Source organism: Drosophila novamexicana, unplaced genomic scaffold, assembly GCF_003285875.2.
Source record: "Drosophila novamexicana strain 15010-1031.04,08,12 unplaced genomic scaffold, DnovRS2.1 tig00000485-arrow-pilon, whole genome shotgun sequence".
Taxonomy (NCBI): Eukaryota; Metazoa; Arthropoda; class Insecta; order Diptera; family Drosophilidae; genus Drosophila; species Drosophila novamexicana.
The window spans coordinates 4,192,081-4,210,810 of NW_020824808.1; the positions used below are offsets into that span (position 1 = coordinate 4,192,081).

At 43.9% G+C, this 18,730-nt stretch overlaps 3 protein-coding genes across 4 annotated transcripts; 2 read left to right on the forward strand and 1 right to left on the reverse strand.

Moving 5' to 3' along the window:
- Window positions 1–346: 346 nt before the first annotated feature.
- LOC115761715 (trypsin-4) lies at window positions 347–1,393 on the forward strand. The gene is made up of 4 exons (XM_030703593.1): window positions 347–939; window positions 1,005–1,045; window positions 1,111–1,182; window positions 1,240–1,393. Exons 1-4 carry the CDS (start codon window positions 347–349, stop codon window positions 1,317–1,319), a joined length of 786 nt encoding a protein of 261 aa, XP_030559453.1. The 3' UTR covers window positions 1,320–1,393.
- A 113-nt stretch (window positions 1,394–1,506) lies between these two features.
- Window positions 1,507–4,321, forward strand: LOC115761714 (glycerophosphodiester phosphodiesterase 1). Of its 2 annotated transcripts, none has more exons than XM_030703591.1 (6): window positions 1,507–1,735; window positions 1,841–2,160; window positions 2,249–2,421; window positions 2,484–2,688; window positions 2,799–2,974; window positions 3,296–4,321. In XM_030703591.1, the coding sequence occupies exons 2-6, from the start codon at window positions 1,855–1,857 to the stop codon at window positions 3,447–3,449; spliced, it is 1,014 nt and encodes a 337-aa protein (XP_030559451.1). In that variant the 5' UTR covers window positions 1,507–1,735; window positions 1,841–1,854; the 3' UTR covers window positions 3,450–4,321. The 2 variants fall into 2 exon arrangements, with proteins under 2 accessions (XP_030559451.1, XP_030559452.1); XM_030703592.1 differs by having other exon boundaries at window positions 1,844–2,160.
- Window positions 4,322–4,953: 632 nt separating this feature from the next.
- LOC115761503 lies at window positions 4,954–18,677 on the reverse strand. The gene is made up of 9 exons (XM_030703270.1): window positions 18,600–18,677; window positions 17,954–18,154; window positions 17,582–17,797; window positions 17,477–17,511; window positions 14,537–16,437; window positions 14,384–14,473; window positions 14,199–14,241; window positions 13,604–14,022; window positions 4,954–13,548 (listed from the first exon to the last, which is right to left on the reverse strand). The coding sequence occupies exons 2-9, from the start codon at window positions 18,119–18,121 to the stop codon at window positions 5,003–5,005; spliced, it is 11,418 nt and encodes a 3,805-aa protein (XP_030559130.1). The 5' UTR covers window positions 18,122–18,154; window positions 18,600–18,677; the 3' UTR covers window positions 4,954–5,002.
- Between the last annotated feature and the right edge of the window lie 53 nt (window positions 18,678–18,730).

Consider the following 18,730-nt stretch of genomic DNA (forward strand, 5'->3'; position numbering starts at 1 on the left):
TAGATTTGTAGTAACAACGTCATTGCTAATAACAAATATGTTGTTTAACCAAAGTGTTTTAAGCCTGGGGTAATTCCATTACCACTTAGAATAACCCAAAGAGAAGTTCATTGCCGCCGTTAATAAACAAAAAATCAGAGAAAACAAATCAAACCAACACACTTATTGACAATTGTTAATTATAGACAACGTTTGAATTCAGTTGAAACGAACTACATGAGCTGATAACAAAGAGTTTTGATAATGAAGACGTAAAGTGCAACTCGTCGAGACTGTTTGATCAAAATGTTTCTGCCCAGCAAAAATCCCAACAGCTGACGTTCAGTTACGTTGAATCAACGACGCGATGCGGAACATAACAGCAGTTGTTGCTCTAATATTTGCACTCCTTTGGGCTGGCAGCGAGGCGGCTGCTCAACGTCGGCCCGACGGACGCATTGTCAATGGCCGGGAGGCCAATGAGGGCGAGTTTCCCTATCAACTGTCGCTGCGTCGCCTTACTGTGCACATCTGCGGCGCTTCTGTGCTGGACAGCAGCTGGGCGATAACCGCCGCCCATTGCATTGACGGACACGAAAACCAACCGCAGGAGTTCACCTTGCGGCTGGGCAGCGTCAAGCGTTCCAGCGGCGGCAGCCTGATGCCTGTGCGTACGATCTACAAGCATCCGTCATACGATTCCAGGGACATGAACTTCGATGTGGCACTGCTGCGCACCCAGCCTGGCGCCCTGACCATGGACCCGAATGTATCGCCCATCGGCTTGCCCGAGTCGGGTGAGCCGATTGAGGAGAATCTGTATGCAGTGGTATCCGGCTGGGGCTACATGAGCAGCACCGAATCGGTGCTATCCTCTGTGCTAAAATACACAACAGTGCAAACGGTTAATCAGGAAAAATGTCACAACGACTTGAGATATCATGGCGGTGTCACTGAGGCGTGAGTAATGCGAGATATGTCTCTAAAATATCCAATTAATAATGAACTGTATCTGTTTGTGCTAGCATGTTCTGTGCGTCAGCACGTAACACGGATGCCTGTCAGGGTGAGTTGTTGTTAAAGAAGAATTCAAATTATTATTAGTTACAATTAATTATTTTTTAATTATAGGCGATAGCGGTGGCCCACTTACCGCTCAAGGCCGGCTGATTGGCATTGTTTCCTGGGGCGTAGGCTGTGCTGGTGGGTTATACCTCTTGTTTTTTATACATCTTTGTATACCCTTTAATTTGCTTGCAGATCCCTACTATCCGGGTGTTTATACGCGCTTGTCACATCCATCTATCAGGCGTTGGGTGCGCTTGCTAACCAAATTGTAAATTTAATTGTGCTTTGACTGCTAATTAAAACTAATAAATACATTCGGACTTATTGAATTGCTTGCAATGGTTCTTACTCACAAAGTACTCACTTTCAAAATGCGCGCACAACACGTTGCCTGTTATCGATAGTTACGTGCTACGCTTGCTCACATTTGGCACATCACTAAGACAACTTCTTATTGGAAAATTTACGCACACCTCGGTTTCGCTGCGTTTGTGCTTGATTGACGGTTTAATTTAGAAATATTTTATAAATTTATTTGCGATTAAAAGTGCATTTGAACGAAACGAATTGTGCAGACAAACAAAGACAAACAAATCGCACAATACAACGAAAACTGTCGGCACATACGCAAAGCAGCTGAGTGGGAGTGGCAACGGGCGTTAGTTGGCGGCGCGCATTTCTTATTGGGGTAAATGCAAATAAACCAACTAACAAAATAGATGTTTATAAATAAACCAAAACAACAATAATTTCTCTCTGTGTGTGTGTGTGTATGTGCTTGTGGATTTCGCAGCAGTCTCGTGGTGAATGTGGTGGCGCTGGTGCTGGCTGTGCCTGAAAATGATCTATAAGCTATTCTGCTGTTCTGTTAGCCTGATATTCTTCTGCTTCAACGTGCTGTGGTTCTTCTGCAATTTGGCCATACCATGGTGCACACTGACCCTGGTCATTATTTGTGTGGCTTCCAAGTTCGTCAAGCTTCAGCGCAGCCCGAACGAGAAGCGTTTGCTTAGTCTGCTCAATACGCCGGACGACTGGCCCAATTATTGGCCCATTGCGAATCGTGGTGCCGGCTACGATGCGCCCGAGAACTCGCAGGCAGCTGTGAAAAAGGTGCGTGTGTGTGTGACGTCAGCGCCAGTCGGTGGTTGGTTTCGGCAGATCAAAAATCAATAACAACCCCATTTTGGTGTTTTTATAGTGCCTTGCACGTGGCTACCGAAATGTCCTGCTGGATGCCGGCATAACGGCATGCAGTGAAATTGTTATTGCCAATCGCCTGACCGTGGAGCGTGCCGGCCTAACGGGCAGCCTAACGCACCACACTCTCCATGAACTGCAGCAGCTGAGCATCACGGAGCAGCATCCCATGGGGTACGTTTAACCAGCTCAAACTGCAACCACAAGCGAATGTATCTTATTATCCTGCATTGTAGCTCGCAATACGACAGGGAATCCGTGGCCACAATCAAGCAATTGGCCGAATTTCTGGAGGAGCAGAACACATCGCCCACGTTATTTCTGCATCTGCAGGACACCAGCGCGATCATGATTGATCAGCTGCAGAAATTTATGGCCGCAAATGAGACATTTACACAGCGCACAATTGTCGTCAGTCGCTCGCCGTTGGCCATTTATCAGGTATGCAGAATTTAGCCACAGTGCACTATCGTTACGGTGAACTAGTCATATCTGAGGCAAATGTATGTATATTGTGAAACTTTTACATTAACTATATTTATGCTTGATAGCTGCGTAAATTGAGGCCCGAAATCATTTGCGGTCTATGGCACGAGAGTTACTTATCGCTGTCCATACTCAAATCCTCAACGCTTATTACCTCTATTTATGGCGCAATTTTGCGTAACATAATTGCACCTGTAATTGGTATAAGTGTTGTTTTTCTCAACAAGGAGGAGTTCAATTTGTAAGTTTCATACTCAATTTATATTAGCTACCAAAAAAAATCAAAACTAAATTTGATTTTTTAATGATCAAAAAACGGTAAAAGTTGTTTTAAATTTTGGCAACGCCCCAAAAACTAAGTTGGCAAAGCGGTTCGATAAATTTGTAAAACTCATATTAAGCTGTCAATTGTTAACAAGGTGGCAACACTGCAGCTGATTATATTTAAATGTAAACATGCCAATTAGCCGTTACGTGAGAAAATCAAATCAAGTTTTGCGCAAAAACTGACCCAAATTTATATATTTGTATATATGTTTTTTAACATACGAATTCCTTGCAGGCACATTGGCGATCTCTGGCGTAATGTGGGCGTGCGTCCAATTGTTTACATGGTAAATTCGCCCAACGAGAAACGCTATTTTCAGAAAACAATGAAAACGCAATACCTCACGGACTCATTGCGCTCCGAGCCGCATCTCCTGATGAAAGCCTAAGAAACGAGCAAACGTATTTTCAAGATAAAAGCGAAACACACGCGCGCGCACACACACTACAAATCATTTGCATTTAGATTTATTTGTATAGATTCTGTGCACAGTTTGCTTTTAAAGTTGTTTAATTTCATTTGAAGTGCGTACATGAATTGATCATGCACATTTGTTGTGTGCCTAAAGTGAGTTCTTGAATACTTCGAAGCTTTTGAAAGTATTACCCAGTAAAATTGAAGCTACTTTTATACTCTATGTTTTAAACACAAACGTATTTATGTTTTATGCTAAGTTGATTATGCTTTATTCGATGTAGACGCTATTTATGAGGCGCAGGTGCTGCAATTTATATTTGCTACACAATTCCCACACGTCCTTTTATTTTTATTGAATATACTTTATTTATTTATCGCTATTTCTTGTTATACATATGTGTTTTTGATATTTTTTTTATAGAATTTCATATGATTTCATGAAACTAACAACAGAAAACTCTGCCACATTATGTTATCAAGCTTTGTAAGCTAAGGTAATTAGCAACTTGCGTATTAAATATACATAAATATATATATATATATTAATACCTTTTATAGGCAGCTTTTATATGCGAACGTTTACTCTGATATACTTACATTTTGTAGTCCCTTGTTATTTAGAGCCCACAACCTAAACATAAATACATATATATATGTATATATATATATATATATATATATATACATAACTAAGCTTGTATAGAAAGAAACAATCCGAACTACTTAAACAATAATTATTATTATGTATTTGGATGAGCACAAGCTAGATCGAATTAGCTATACGATTATACCAAAAAGCAAAAACCATTTTATAACGATTCAGCGGATTTATAAAAATCAAATAAACGAAAGTAAAGGCAATCGTAAAACAAACAGTGTTTTTATTGTTTAAGCTTTAACCATGGGAATTTTGTAATGCAAGTCGGAAAATATTGGATTGATCTCTGAATTGCCTTCATTCCGCTCCCACATATTGTCTATTGGTGATCTACAATTTTGGAATAGCTTTGGTTGAAGCTTAAATGATTATATCAAAACTATATTCTGGAGAATATAATATATTTTAACTCTATCCGCGCAATGGATTTTTTTCCACTCCCGGATAATCAAAGTATTATCCCCTGCCTTTTCAACATTAAAAAAATTGCCATTTCATTTAAGGTATTTTTTGTTTTATTTTCTTTATTAGTTATTTGATCTTTCTGAGAATCCTTACAAGGTAAGTTATTTGTGTATATCTATATTTATATATATATGTATTCATATGCATTCTGTTATGTATTAATATTACTCATTTATGTATGCTTGAGCGAGTGTCTTTTATCTTAAACGTACAGCTCTCGCTCCGCCTCTCTCATCTGTTTCCGGAATTTTTAAACTTAAAAATTAACAATACGTAGCTACATATGTATATTACCATGCTGTAAACCTTTTTTTTGTACACAGGAGGCATAAACAATAAACAAAAACTTACGAACTTTAAACGGAATTGTAAATATGTTAAAATTATATATATATGTTGATTTATTTACGACGAGAGCGTGTGGCACGTTTGGGCGCCTCGGATTGTTCAGACTGGACCGTTGCCTCTTCCGTCGTCTCAAAGTGCACCTTGCGACCGCGTCCGGCGCGTGTGGGTGCCGGCGCCTCCGACGCATCTTCGACTTCCTGGACGGCCTTGGTGGTGCGTGCAGCACGTCCACGTGCAGCCGGTGCTCGCTTGGTGGCCGGCACCTCCGTTGAATCGATCTCCACATTGTTGGCCTTTGTTGGCTCCGCCACAACGACTGGCGTCTTGGCGCGTGCACCGCCTCGGGCTTTTTTGGTAGCCGGCTGCTCGTCTGCCTCCGCCTCAGCTCCTTTGGCTTTGCGTGCGTTCGAAGCGCCGCGTGCATTGCGCTTTGCTGGCGTCTGCTTTGGCTCCGCATTACCCACATCGGCCTCTTCATGTTGACTGGTGGCACTCTCCTTGCGACTGTGTGCAACGCGTTTGGCTGCTGCTGTCGGCGCTGCGGCTATAACTTCGGCCCCAACATCCACTTCAGGCGCCTTGCGCCGCGCACCGCCACGCGGTTTGGTTACTACAGGCGTGGCCTCATCCGCTGCGACCTTTTTCTCTGGCGGCTGTTCGGCTTCGTCTTCAGCGGCAGCCTTGCCCTTGCGCCGCTTGGGCGTAGCGGGACGTTGCGTAGCTGCATCCACCAAAAGCTCCAGTGCCTTGGCCGTCGGCTGACGGACACGACGTCCCCGCGATGTGGCCGGCTTTTCGTCATCGGACGTTTCATTGTAATTCTTGCGCGGCACATTGCGTCCCTCACGTCGCTGTGAACTTGTTTGATCTGGCAGTACGATGGTCTGTCCAGTGGGCGTGTGTGGCGCCACAGGCTCCACAATCGACTCCGCGATTGTTTTTTGCTTGGTGGGCAGCGGCGTGGAGGGCTTTGGTATGGGCGATGTCCCTGCACCACCCGGTGATTTGGCAGCTGTAGTTGCGGCCATCTTGCTGGCTGCAGGTTTACGCACTCGGCGAGACGAGGAGCCTAACTTATCCTCATCCGATGTTTCGTCATAGTTCTTGCGCGGTAAATTCCGTCCTTCGCGGCGTCGCGGCGTTAGCTCATCCTCTGAGCTTGGCAGCTGTGTTTTTGGCGATGCAGCCACAACAACTATGGCTGGTTCCGACAGCTGCGCGGGCAAATTCTGCACATCGAGGTGCTGTTCCAGCTCATCAACCGGTGTGGACAAAGAGGCTTTGCGTCCACGACGCGCGGTTGCCTTCTTCGCCTGCGGCGGCTCCTCCACTGAGGTTTCCATATGAACTGAAGGTTTGTGACCGCGTCTTGGGGGTTTCTTTTCGACTGGTGGCTCTGCTTCAGCGGCAACTTTGTGCTCTACGTCAGCGCTGGGCTTGCGACCACGCCTAGCTTGTTTCTCTGCTGGCTCCTGCGACGTTTCATCCGAGTGCATTCCATCGTCCGATGCCTTACGACCGCGTCGCTTTGGCTTAAGCTCGGCCGTCTCAGGTGGCGCATCTGTATCGGCTGTGGCTTTGCGTCCGCGTCGCGTTGCACTCTTCTCCCGTGAACCGGTTGCCACGACCAACTCCTGTGCTGGCGTTGCTGGCTGCACAGATTCCGCAGGGATAGATGGACGTCGGCCACGCTTTTTGACAGTGGACGACGTCTCCGCTACAACTGGATCGTCCACACGCATGCTCTTTAACGCCGGCTCGGCTGCTTCTTCAATTATAGCAAGCTGATCCTTTGATGCAGCTTGTTGCTCCACAGTTTCCGCTGAAGCTTTGCGTACATTACGCGTGGGTTTGCGCTCTGGCAGTTCCGCTGTTTCGGTTGTTTCTGTCACCTCTGCTGGTGATGCCTTGCGAACGCGTCGTTTGGGCTTATCTTTGATTGGCTCCTCAATGGGCTTTACGGATGTCACGACTTCTGGCGCTTCAGCTTCAACCTCAGCGGAATGCTTGCGTCCCCGTCGCATTGGCTTCTTTGTATCGGTTGACTCCTCTTCCTTTTCCACTTGAGAATGCGTTTCGTCAATATCCGTGGTGGGTCTCTGTCCACGTTTTTTGTGTTTGTCCAAGTCATTTTTTTCTTCTACGAGTTTCTCTTTAGCTGGCGTCTCCCTTGATTCAATATCCGTTGTCGGTTTTCGGCCGCGTCTCGTCCTCGGCTTATCCGGCTTATCTGCTGTTTTTTCCACAAGTGCTTCTTTCATCTTCTCCTCTTGCTCCTTAGTTTCATTAACCTCAACTGTAGCTTTTCTTACACGACGTTTTGTTTTGGGTAGATTGTTTGCTTCTTCGGACTTCTCTTCATGCGTTTCAGAGTCTCCTTCGATAGCTTCTTCCACTTTCTTCACGTCAGGGGATTTCGTTTCAACTGCCTCAACTGTAGCTTTTCTTACACGACGTTTTGTTTTGGGCAGATTGTTTGCATCCTCGGACTTCTCTTCATGCATTTCACTTTCTCCTTCGATAGCTTCTTCCACTTTCTGCTCTGCAGGGGATTCCGTAGCTTTTCTTCCTCGACGTTTGGTTTTGGGCAGATTGTTTGCTTCATCGGACTTCTCTGCATGTGTTTCACTTTCTGCTTCGATAGCTTCTTCCACTTTCTGCTCTGCAGAGGATTCCGTTTCAACTGCCTCCACTGTTGCTTTTCTCCCTCGACGTTTTGTTTTGATTAGATCGCTCGCTTCGGCTGACATCTCTCCCTGTGTGACAACTCCTGCTGCGATAGTCACTTCAACTTCCTTCTCAACCGTTTCAATATGCACTGTTGGTTTCCTACCACGGCGTTTGGGATTATGCTTAACGGTTTCTTCCGCGATTGTGTCTTTCACATTATTCTCGACTTCGACATCAACTGTTGATTTTCTTCCCCGCCGTGTCGTTTTGGTTAAATCGCTTGTTTCATCGGACGTATTGTCTGTATTGATTTCGATTCCTTCTGCGATCTTTTCAGCTTCCTGCTTTTCAGCGGATTCTTGACTTTCTTCCGTCTCCAACGCAGATTTACGTCCACACCTTTTAGTCCTGTCGTCCGCTTTCCCTTCTTCTTGGGTATCAAAAACTTCAGCGGCAAGTTTTTTGCCACGCCGCTTAGGCTTTTCCTGTTCAGTCGCCGGCATTTTCTCCACTTGCTTTTCATTTTCCGCAACCTCTGCCGTAGATTTGCGTCTATGTCGCTTGGGCTTTTCCATCGGTTTATCATCAGCTTCTGGTGCCTTTTTCACATTCGTCACACTCACATCTTCCGCGACATCCTTATTTTGCTGCACTTCCGCTTTTTCAATTATTTCTTGATCTTGAATTTCGGCAAACACATCTATTGACAAGCGTTCGATCAGCTTGGAACTTTCTTCCTTCACAGTAGGTGTTGCGTTTCTGTTGCCACGTTTGGTAGACATCGGTTCGGAAGGTTCAGCTTCGGTTTCCACAAGAATTGATGGCCTGCGGCCACGTCGCACTTTCTTTGGCTCTTCCTCCATTTTGTTCTCCAAATTTTCAGCTTCGTTTACTTTCTGGGCTTCAGTATCTACTGCCTCTATTTGAACTTGTTCAGAGACTGCCTGCCGTTCGGACCCGTCGCCTACTTGTTCATCAACTGTTACTTGATTTAAATTGTCATTTGATACTGCATCGACATTTTCTATATTCGAAATCGAACTGCTATCTTCAGGCAATTCGATTGCGACTTGCATTGGCGGTGATCCAAGAGGAGATTCAGTTTTTGTATCCTCACTTTGTTTATCCAGCGCAGAGTTGGTGTCAGTGGAGGAATCATTCAGTTCTATAACCGCTTCATCAAAACGTGCAATAACTGTTGCATCAGCAATAGAGTTGGAATCTGCTGTAGTAGAATCATCTAATTCAATCACAGTCGCAGCTACAGAGCTGGAGTCAACTGTGGAATCATCCAATTCAATTACCGCCTCGTTTTCAACAGGTAAAACTTCAGCAGGCACCTTTTCAGTATTCTCCACCTCATCCTCATCTAGTTTGTCTAGGCTTTCCACTTGAGACGAGCTTAAATTTATCTCTTCTGCTGCTTCCATTGGAATAATATCTTCCGCTTTTTCGGATTGTTCAGTTTTCTGTGCGACGTTCGGTTGTTCTGTCATTTTACCAACTCCTTTATCATGCTGTCCAGCCAATTCTTCTTCACCTAAAAATTCTTCAGCGCCAGTCAAAAAATCTTTCGACTGCTCTTCTTTATCCATTGCTAAGCTTTGTTCAATTGGATTATCTGCTACAGATTCAGGATCATTCTCCAAATTAATGACTGCCTCAGCTGTTTCTGGTTCTTCAGAAGCCTCGTCCTCGGCAATCGTGGGCTTCTTCTGATTACTTTCCGCTATTACATTTAGTTCCGACTGATCAACGCCCTCTTCAATTGGATTATCTGCTACAGATTCAGGATCATTTCCAGCTGTGCAGCTGACATCCAAATCAATGACTACCTCAAGGTTATCTAGTTCTTCAGAAGGCTTTTCCTCGGCAATTGTGGGCTTCTTCTGATCACTTTCAGCTATTACATTTAGCTCCGACTGATCAGCGCTTTCATCAATTGGATTATCTGCTACAGATTCAGGATTACTCCCAGGCGCGCAGCTGGCATCCAAATTAATGACTGCCTCAACTGTTTCTGATTCTTCAGAAGACTCTTCCTCGGCAAGCGTGGTCTGATCACTTTCAGCTACTACATTAAGCTCCGACTGATCAGTGCTTGCAGCTTTAACTTGGTCAAGAACTTGACTACTTTCTACTTGAACTCCATGTTCTTTGTCAGGCGCAGCTTCAGCAGTCTCATTTTCATCCGTTTTGGCTTCACTTGAGGCGGATTCATTCAAAATGGAATTTGAAGCCTCAACCTGTACGTCTATAGACTCTGCGACGGGATTTGATTTTCCTTCTTCGGTGTCCTTTTCTGATACATTATCAGCCGTGTCATCTAAGTTTGTATTTGACTCTTCAGCCTGTACTGATGATTCTGGAACCGGGCTTGCTTTTGCCAGTGGATTTTCATTTTCTTTAATAAAGTCAGTTCCAGCTTCGCATGTATCGATTGTTTGGTTGTGAGCTGAAGTTTCATGGTCAGATTTTATATCTGCCGAGACCTCATCAGGTTTCTCAAGATCTGACGCATTCGCTGTTGACGCATCTGAAACAGTATCCACCGTTTCTTCTATGTCGTGGATTTGAGCTAAAGATTCTATATTAGGTGGAATTTCCTCTTTCGGCTCATCTTGTTTGTCATTGGTCGTATTTTCTTCTTCCGTCTGGTTTTCGTTTATGTGTATTTCAAGAGATTCCTGTCCTTCCGTCTCTGCATTCGATGTAAATAAGGAATTATCTTTGTGCGAAGCTTCCACTGACGCTTTTTCTGATGAACATAGAATTTCATTTGCTGTTACAACTGAAGCATCCAATTCAACAACAGACTCATCGAAAGCTTCATCAGTGACTTGCATTTCATGTGCGTCAGTAGCCTCAGTCGAAGCTCTTTCAGCAGATGCTTCCATCATTTCAGGAGCTTCTCCACTAAGTTGTTTGCTTACATTATCCGTTTCTCCCACAACTGATGTGTTCTGTTCCATCAACGACACATCTACATTCATGACTTCAGATGGAGCCGGTGCTTGTATTTGGGGTTCATCCAAAGTATTATCAGTTTGTGCTAAAACTGAAGCATTTAATTCGATGACGGACTCATCTACATTCGTGACTTCCTCATCAAGTTGAGTTGTATTCTTATCCTTATCAATCATTGATTTTTCGGTTGTTTCGCTAACCTGTTCATTGACATTTTGCTTATTTTTATTGCCTTCGCCTACAACAGATGCATCTGGTTCAATCAGTGGCGCATCTACATTGGCGGAAGCCTCAATAGCAGGAGCTTCGTTCGTGTCCACTGAGGATTCTTCGGAAGATCTGGGCAGGATGTCATCAAACGACGCATTAAATTTATTTTTGTTTTCATCATCAAGCTGAACTTTCGACTCATTCTTATTGGTTGTACTGCTTTCAAGGATAGATAGAGCACCAGATTCCTCAGAGAGCACTTCAGATTCGACGGATTTCCTCTCGTGCGGTTGTATTTGTGCCTTCTTTTCCCCATTGTCAGATTCGCTGCATGCTTCAAAAGCAAGCAGCGCTTCATGTTGATCAGTGGAATTCAATTGGTTTAACAATTCTTCGGCAGATCCTGGGTTAGGTTCTTGGATATCTTCTTGAACAACTGATTTGCCTGCTGAGGCATTCATCTCCACTTCCGGCTCACCTTCGATAGAGGTAGCCTCGCCTTTGGATTCAGTTTCAGCCACCGTTGAGGCACTGATTTCAATCAACAACTCATTAAGTTGAATAGTTTCCACCTCAGCTTCATTTGAATCTAGTATCTCACTGGGCGATGTTATTACAATCTCTGGAATTTGCTCCTCTAATTGTTCAATTAGAATGTCTGCTTCTTCTAGTACAGAGGCATCCAATTCAATCACGGACTCTTCTAGATCGACTGTAATAGTTACATTTCTAACAATTGCCTTCTCATCAGCTGGTGTGTTTGTAAGTTCCTCAGCTTGTACATCAAAAGTTTTCCTAGATGCGCTTGTGGAACTTATTGCGGTTTCTTTGGACTCTATAATTTCAGGCTGAGCTGTCGCTTCTTCCAGAATTGACACTTGCGCATTTGTGGCTTCAAGTTTCCCCGGTATATCGGCTTCATTTGTATCTTTTGCCAAGTCATTTTCCAGGGATTCTTTGCATACATTTAATTGAAGCTCTGGACTTTTCTCTTTTCGAAACTCGCCTTTTCCTTTGCAGGAGAGTTCACATTCCAGAACTTCTTCTTTTTCATTAGTGGCAATCGATAAATCTACGAAAGGTGTATCGACGGCTTGCAGTTCATTTTCTAGTTGCTCAATATCTTGAGTTTTATTGAACTGCACGTCTTTATTTTTGTCATTAACTTTTGATTTATTCATTTCCCCAACATTCATTTCTATTATGGACTCATCTTCGCACACGTCTGGAGCTTCAGTTTTATCTTGACGCAACGCTTCTTCAGCTGCGTTTGAAGCATTCTGTTCATTCGTGGACTCGTCTTGTACTTTGCTTAGATCGTGTTCGAAAGATTCTTCTAAGCTTGTGTTAAGTTCATCCTGGCTAACATTAATAGTATAAATTGTAGACTTTCTTTTGATATCAATCTGAGAAACCGTTACGTCTATGTTCGTTGCCTCCAGATTAATCTGGGATACGGTTTGATTTGATGTTTCAAGTTGAACTGATAGTTCTTCGACAATTGAGACTTCAGTTTCCTGGCCATTTTTCTGAGAATTATCTAAGGTAGCTGATTTATTTTCAATGCAGTCTTGCTCCTTGACTGATGAGTTCTCAGCTATATCAAAATCGCATTTATCTTGTGCCGGTTCTTGGATAGATACATGATGAGAATGCTCCTGTTCAAATTGAGTTTTTTCTAGTTGAACGACAGATTTGTTGACATTTGGCTTCTCTAATTGCTCATTGGCATCTGGTACAACTTCCACCTCATCCTCATCGTCGCTGAGTACTAGAGGCTCAGTCAGACCCACCATTGAATCCGTATCAGAAAATTCTTCTAGCCTCTCTTTCCTGGGTGTACGCAATTTTACTCGACCCGTGGCCTTTGTTTCCTCCAATGTCACATCGCACGAGTCCACGCCGGAAACAATTAGTTGCTCAGAGAACATGGAATCCGATGTTTGATCGAGTAGATGTATGCCGCTCACTTCGCAAATTTCCGAAGATTTAGCTATATCCGAATAACGGTCATCGATCAGCGCACTCATTTGAAGTTCCCCTCCAGCGCCAGGCTTAAATGCGGTGCTTGTTAAGGGATCCCGATTGCTGGCATCAATGTTAGCAATTGTCATCAGCGCCTCGGAGTTTATACTGTCACTCGGTTCCACAGACTCGGCTCTTGCTACAGATGTGGACAACGGATCCGGAGCAGTAGTATTAGCTACGCTAACAGCAGTCACGTTTATCTCGGCCTCCGAGTCCTCGACAGTGATGACGGGATTTGTTGCTTCGGTAGTTAGCACATCATCAAAGATTTTATCCAAGTGCAACGTAGTATTTGTTGCATTCAAATCGTATTCAGTGGTGGTGGCCAGCGAATTCTCAAACGTTTTCAGCACAGCGCTGGCGGGCTCATTTGGTATCATTAGATTCTTGCCACGTGGCGTCTTGAAATACAAGTCATGTGCATCGCCCGGCGCTGCAGCATGTGACAGCTCCAATATAATACGGTTAACAGTTTGTTGACGTTTGGGCGTGGCAGTTGCATCATTTGAATTAGATTCCAGTAGCTCCTCAATGTTGCCCAGTATGGGCGAATTGGGCACCTTGGGTGTGCGCATCATTTCGCGGAGTCCCTTGAAACGCGGTGTGCTGCAGTTTTTGGGCGTCTTCAACAGTTCCCGCATGCCATGGTAGTCAATTTTATCTGGTTCATCCGCATCAGCTGTCACTTCATTGCCGTAATCTTCATCCGCCGGAAATTTATCAGCTGTGAAAAAATATTATCATTACTAAAAACATTTTCACCGCATCTAGGTACTCACCTTCTATCTGTTGTGGATCCTCCTCTTCTACTATGACGCCCATGTCGCCCACTGATTCATCCACTTCCGCTGCTGGCTTCGGTGTATGGGTTGGGAAGCGTAGCGATTTGCGAGTTGGCGTAGACAGCTCCTCCGTGAGGCGCCTCTTACGTTTGGGCGTGGCGGGAGCCATGACGTTTACATGATTTTCCAGACTCGCCGAGCACGAGGCACGACGTGTGGGCTTGCTGCACTGCTGCAGCTTGTTGTTGGCCTCCATGGAGGCGCGGCGAACGCTGCGTCTGGTCGTTAAGCCGACTGCACTCTGTTCCACTGAAAGGCGTCGCATGCTGCGTCTTGGTGTTTTTCCTGACGGTGCAATCTGTTCCACACCTTCCTCTGGCGAATCTGTATTCATAAAATAAAAATATGAAAAATACCTTAATGGATAATACTATAAAAATTTGTTGTAAAATGGATATCTACTTTTTCCATGATAACTTATTAGTCTGTGTTTTTTTATTCCAATATTCGATTAAATTTCTATGAAACTTTAGAATGACATAAGGTTAACTTGTAAATATTTAAAAGAAGCACGTTTCAGGGTACTTTATACCCTGTGCTCAGGTCCACACTGTCATAAAATAAATGCCTAGATTCTGTGTTTAAAGACAGATCGTAAAAAAATTTTTAGGATATAAAAATGGCCATTGACTGTTGATGTGGCTTAGGCAAATATCATTTTGCCTATTTCATTCAATTGTGTACATGTTAATTGCATTTTATCAAGTCCTGACTCACCATTATCTGGGGCAGCATTCTCTTCGCTGGTGGGCACCTCCTCGCAAATGGCGTCCTCAGCTAGGTGCAGGTCTGTAATACCATCCTCAGCTGTGTGTGGAATTACTTACATTAGCTAAATTTTAATTAATAAATCATGATAGACCTTCTTACCTTCTTGATATGTTGTTGTTGTGGCGACCTCCTCGCAGATGCTATCGTCAATAACATCAACTGTTGTCACATTGCACACGCTTACAGTGTGTAGATCCTCAACCAATTCCTGGTCTGTTTCTTGTGATCTAATAGATTTATCATGGCTGGTACCTTTCTTCTCAACCGGTTTAAGATTCTCCTCCTGAATTAAACTCTCATTTGTAGGCTCAACTATTGTCGAATGCCCCACACCTGTCTTCAGGGGTTCGTTATTTTTGTTTTCAATACAAATATCTGCAGGCAAATCCTGAAAACCATTTGCATCAAAGGTTCTGTCTATTGCATGATTTTCCGTTTCATCATGGGTCTTATTCACGGGCTCACTGTTTTCGCTGTTTGCTCTGGAAATTTCGATATCTTTGGTGCCTGCTACAGACACTATTTCTGTGCTGCTCTCATTAAGCTCCAATCGTGCAGCATTGCCATTACTTTGGCGTTCATTAAGAGAAGCATCTAGCTGCTTGCTGTTATCCACACTCCTGTCCAGCAAACCAACTAGGCAGGGCTTTCCATTATCTTCATCGTTTATTAAAGCAGCCACTGCCTCCAAAGCTGCTGCTTTCATGGGCTGCTCCACATTTGCGCCATTATCATCTATGGTAAACGTGCGACTCAGCTCAGCCGAAGAATTCAGTTCAAGGTCTGTTGTAAAGGTTTCATTGGCTGCAAGGTCTGGTGCTTCTATTGTCTGCGCCGTATCAACTTTGGGCGAGGCGATGCGCTGCGGTGAATTTTGCTTGGGCGAGTTAAGAGCACGACGTGCTCTGGCCACCAGCTTATTACTCATACCCATGCCGGGACTCAGCTTGGCGGCGGCGGCCAGTGTTTTGCGCACCTGCGAGATTTTGTTGTCGCGCGGACTGCTTAAGCATACAGACTGGCGTTTGCGTGGTGATGTCAGCGGTGCTTTAGTGGGCACTCCGGACTGCTGACGACGGCCCACAGTGCGCCATTGCGGCTGCGGGTGGAAGGGCAGGCGTCGTGGCGCGGTCAGGCACTGACGACGTGCCTCGAGCGACTGCCTGCTCGACGTTGCCGCCGGCGTAGTGCGTTTGCTGTTAGGTGTTGGCAATTGCTTCTTGGCGCTGGTGATCAGTGCACGTTTCATCAGCGATTGCGGCGTACGCTTCGGCGTGGAGGCGGCCGCCAGCAACTCCCCCTTGGGCGTTTTGGCCAACAGACGTGGCTGTTGTTTTGATGATGAAGGCGTGGACGAGTTGGTTATGTCTATGACCAGCGGTGAAGCATCAGAGGATTCATCTGTGGAGTCGACACTAATGATGCCAGCACTGCCGGGCGTATGTTTGGGAGTCACGGCTAATGTGGGCCGCAACCGTTGCGGCGTTGTCAAATCAATTAGAAACATGGATGATGGACGTTTGCCAGTCAGAGCCTTTTTCGATGTGGACGGCGTGCTGAACTCCATTAGATCACGACTGCAGCTATCATCGTTCTGCTCGGAGAGCACACTCTTCGGCGTATTATAGACGCTTTTCGGCGTTGCCGCCGCGGACAGCAGTCCGATTGCTGTACTGGGTTTCATGATGCGCGTGAAGGACTTTTCAATCTTGACGCCCGTTTCGCGTGGTGAAAAGGATGTGACTACCACATCCGACCGGGCACACAACTGTAACATTAACTTATTACAGGGCGTGCTGGTGTTCTCCTTATTCTGTGTCGCCTCTAGCAGATTCACTTTGGGCATCGTATCGTCACCTTCTTTGGCTGGTGGTGTTATACAGCGTTCCGGCTCTGCCACAACTGAAGGCTTTGCTGCATTGCTGCTTGTGTTAAGCTCCAGTTCGCGCGATTCAATCGATGTGTTGCCTTCATCGTCCGAATTGATTGAATATCGAAAACTGTAAGCAACCGCATATAAGTAAAGCACATACATAGCATCTATGAGAGAATAATTTTCGCAAGTATTTACTAAAATCACGTGAATTGTAAAATTGCCAAAATAATACTTTATGTGCTTAAAGCTTTTGAACACATTTTTTTTTTAGGATTCTACATAAAGTTTCTAAGATCTGGTAAAAGCAATCAAGTTAAAGTAAAGTACACTATACAATATTTTTAAGACTATATATAGACTATAAACTAGTTCGCTTTACTTTAATAAAGCACGCCATAAACTTTTGTCACATAACGTATTATAATTTTGCCTGTATTAAAAAACAAATTTAAAATTAAATTGTTGGCTCATTCTGAGAATCATACTTAAAACAGTTTCCACATTTTCAGCAGAAATGGAAATATTTCCCACTTAAGGACTATTCAAAAATATTCAATTTGGAAAAGATACGATTGTCATGTGCGTGGCTCTGGCTCTACTAATCAACGATTGTGTGTATGCTCAGCTATTTGAAGTTGCATTTTACCCATTTTCACATAAACATACATAAAATTAATATATATATTTAAAAACATGATAACTAAAAAATGCATTTGAGAGTAAACAAATATTTGTCGTTTTTATCAAATTGCGTATTGTTTCTATATCGCTAATAAATATAACAAAATAAACGTAGTATTTCTAGACAACAACTCCTGTACTATATTTTTCTAGATATGTGCATATATACATATTGTATTTGTAAAGCTCCTAAATAATAATTCTTTGTACACACATATTTATGTCTACCAAACTACTACATAATATTTATGTCTAATAAAATAATATCACAAGAACTAACAAAATAAGTTTTCTAATCTTCTGCAGCGCCCAATATTTCTTGATTGTTTTGCAAGGTCTTGATTTGTTCTTGAGTTTTCTTGTCTGTCAGAGCATATGTTAGCGCATTTAGGGGTTAAATGTGTGTTTGTCCTTAGACAGTATCTGACTACCTGGGTCGCCAGCTGCCTGCTGCCAGCTTCATGCTGCTCGCTGTTACTTACTTGTGGACGGTGAGGCGATTGTCGAATTGACGACGCTGTCGGTGTGCCTGTAAAATGCGCCAAAGCCAGCCAGATTAGCGTCTATAGCTGAACCAGCAATTAGACTGTACTCACTTTCAAACTGGGCGATGAATTTGGCGCCTGCTCCGGTGGCGGTCGGTCCGGTGTGTTAGCCTCTTCACTTTTGGGAAAATGCCAAGTATATGATTCATTTAGTATTTGAATGCGTGCGCCATGCAGCAGTGGACGCTTGGCCTTCACCTGGACAATCTGATCGTTAAGCAGGATTGGCTGGTTGCTAGAGTGATTGTAGATGGTTACCTAGATGGCAAATGTGAACAGATTTGATAATTATAAACATTCTTATTATTAATGCTACGGCAAATCGATACGCGCGCATTTCCTTTACATACAAACACACACCCACACCCACATCCACACACACATAAAGCAGACGAATGCACACACTGTACTCACCCTGCCAAAGGCGTCGCATTGTATCTCGCAGTGAATGCGCTCGGCATCGGGCAGCACCAAATCGCAGCCCAAAAAGGAGCCCACATTGAAGTTACGTCCTTTCGCTGTGTATGCGACTGTAGTGCCAGCGGCATTTACATAGTTTAATTGGGCGCCATCCAGCGACATTATACATTTAGCATTAAATTTATTACAATGCAGCTGCGAAGAAAAATTTGTGAGCTTGTGGGCGGTGTGAGCGTCGGCGACGGCGGCGGCTGCAACTTTCGCTTGGTGCAGAAGAAAATGAAAAGAAAAAGGAAGCCGCAAGCGAAAAGCAAAGCTAGACTTGTACAGCGCACATAAAAACACGTTTAACACTATAGCTGATACTCGCGCAACATTAACCGAGCACTTTTTCAGTGGACCAAACGTTTATTACGCACTTTATTCTGTGTTTTTTTTTAGCACAAACAGCCCGGTTTTCTGTACAGGAATTCTTTTTGCAAGGGACGCGCGGCTCAGACATGCCAATCTGACTAAAAGCGCTGTTAAATTCAAATGCTCGAAATTGCTAGTTGTGTAAGTGCTGCCAACCTGCTTGCATGTCTTGTTTATGATAATTGCTTAAATTGAAAATGTCTTGTAATATGGCTAATTTACAAACCCATAAATAGCGTTGTAAACGGTTATTCCAAAAGCAATTTTTTCTTGTAAAATTTTTAGTTATTTGTCATTTTCAATATTGTGCACGATATATCGATAATTCGTAGACATGTTCCCAGCCCTGGGTTTGAC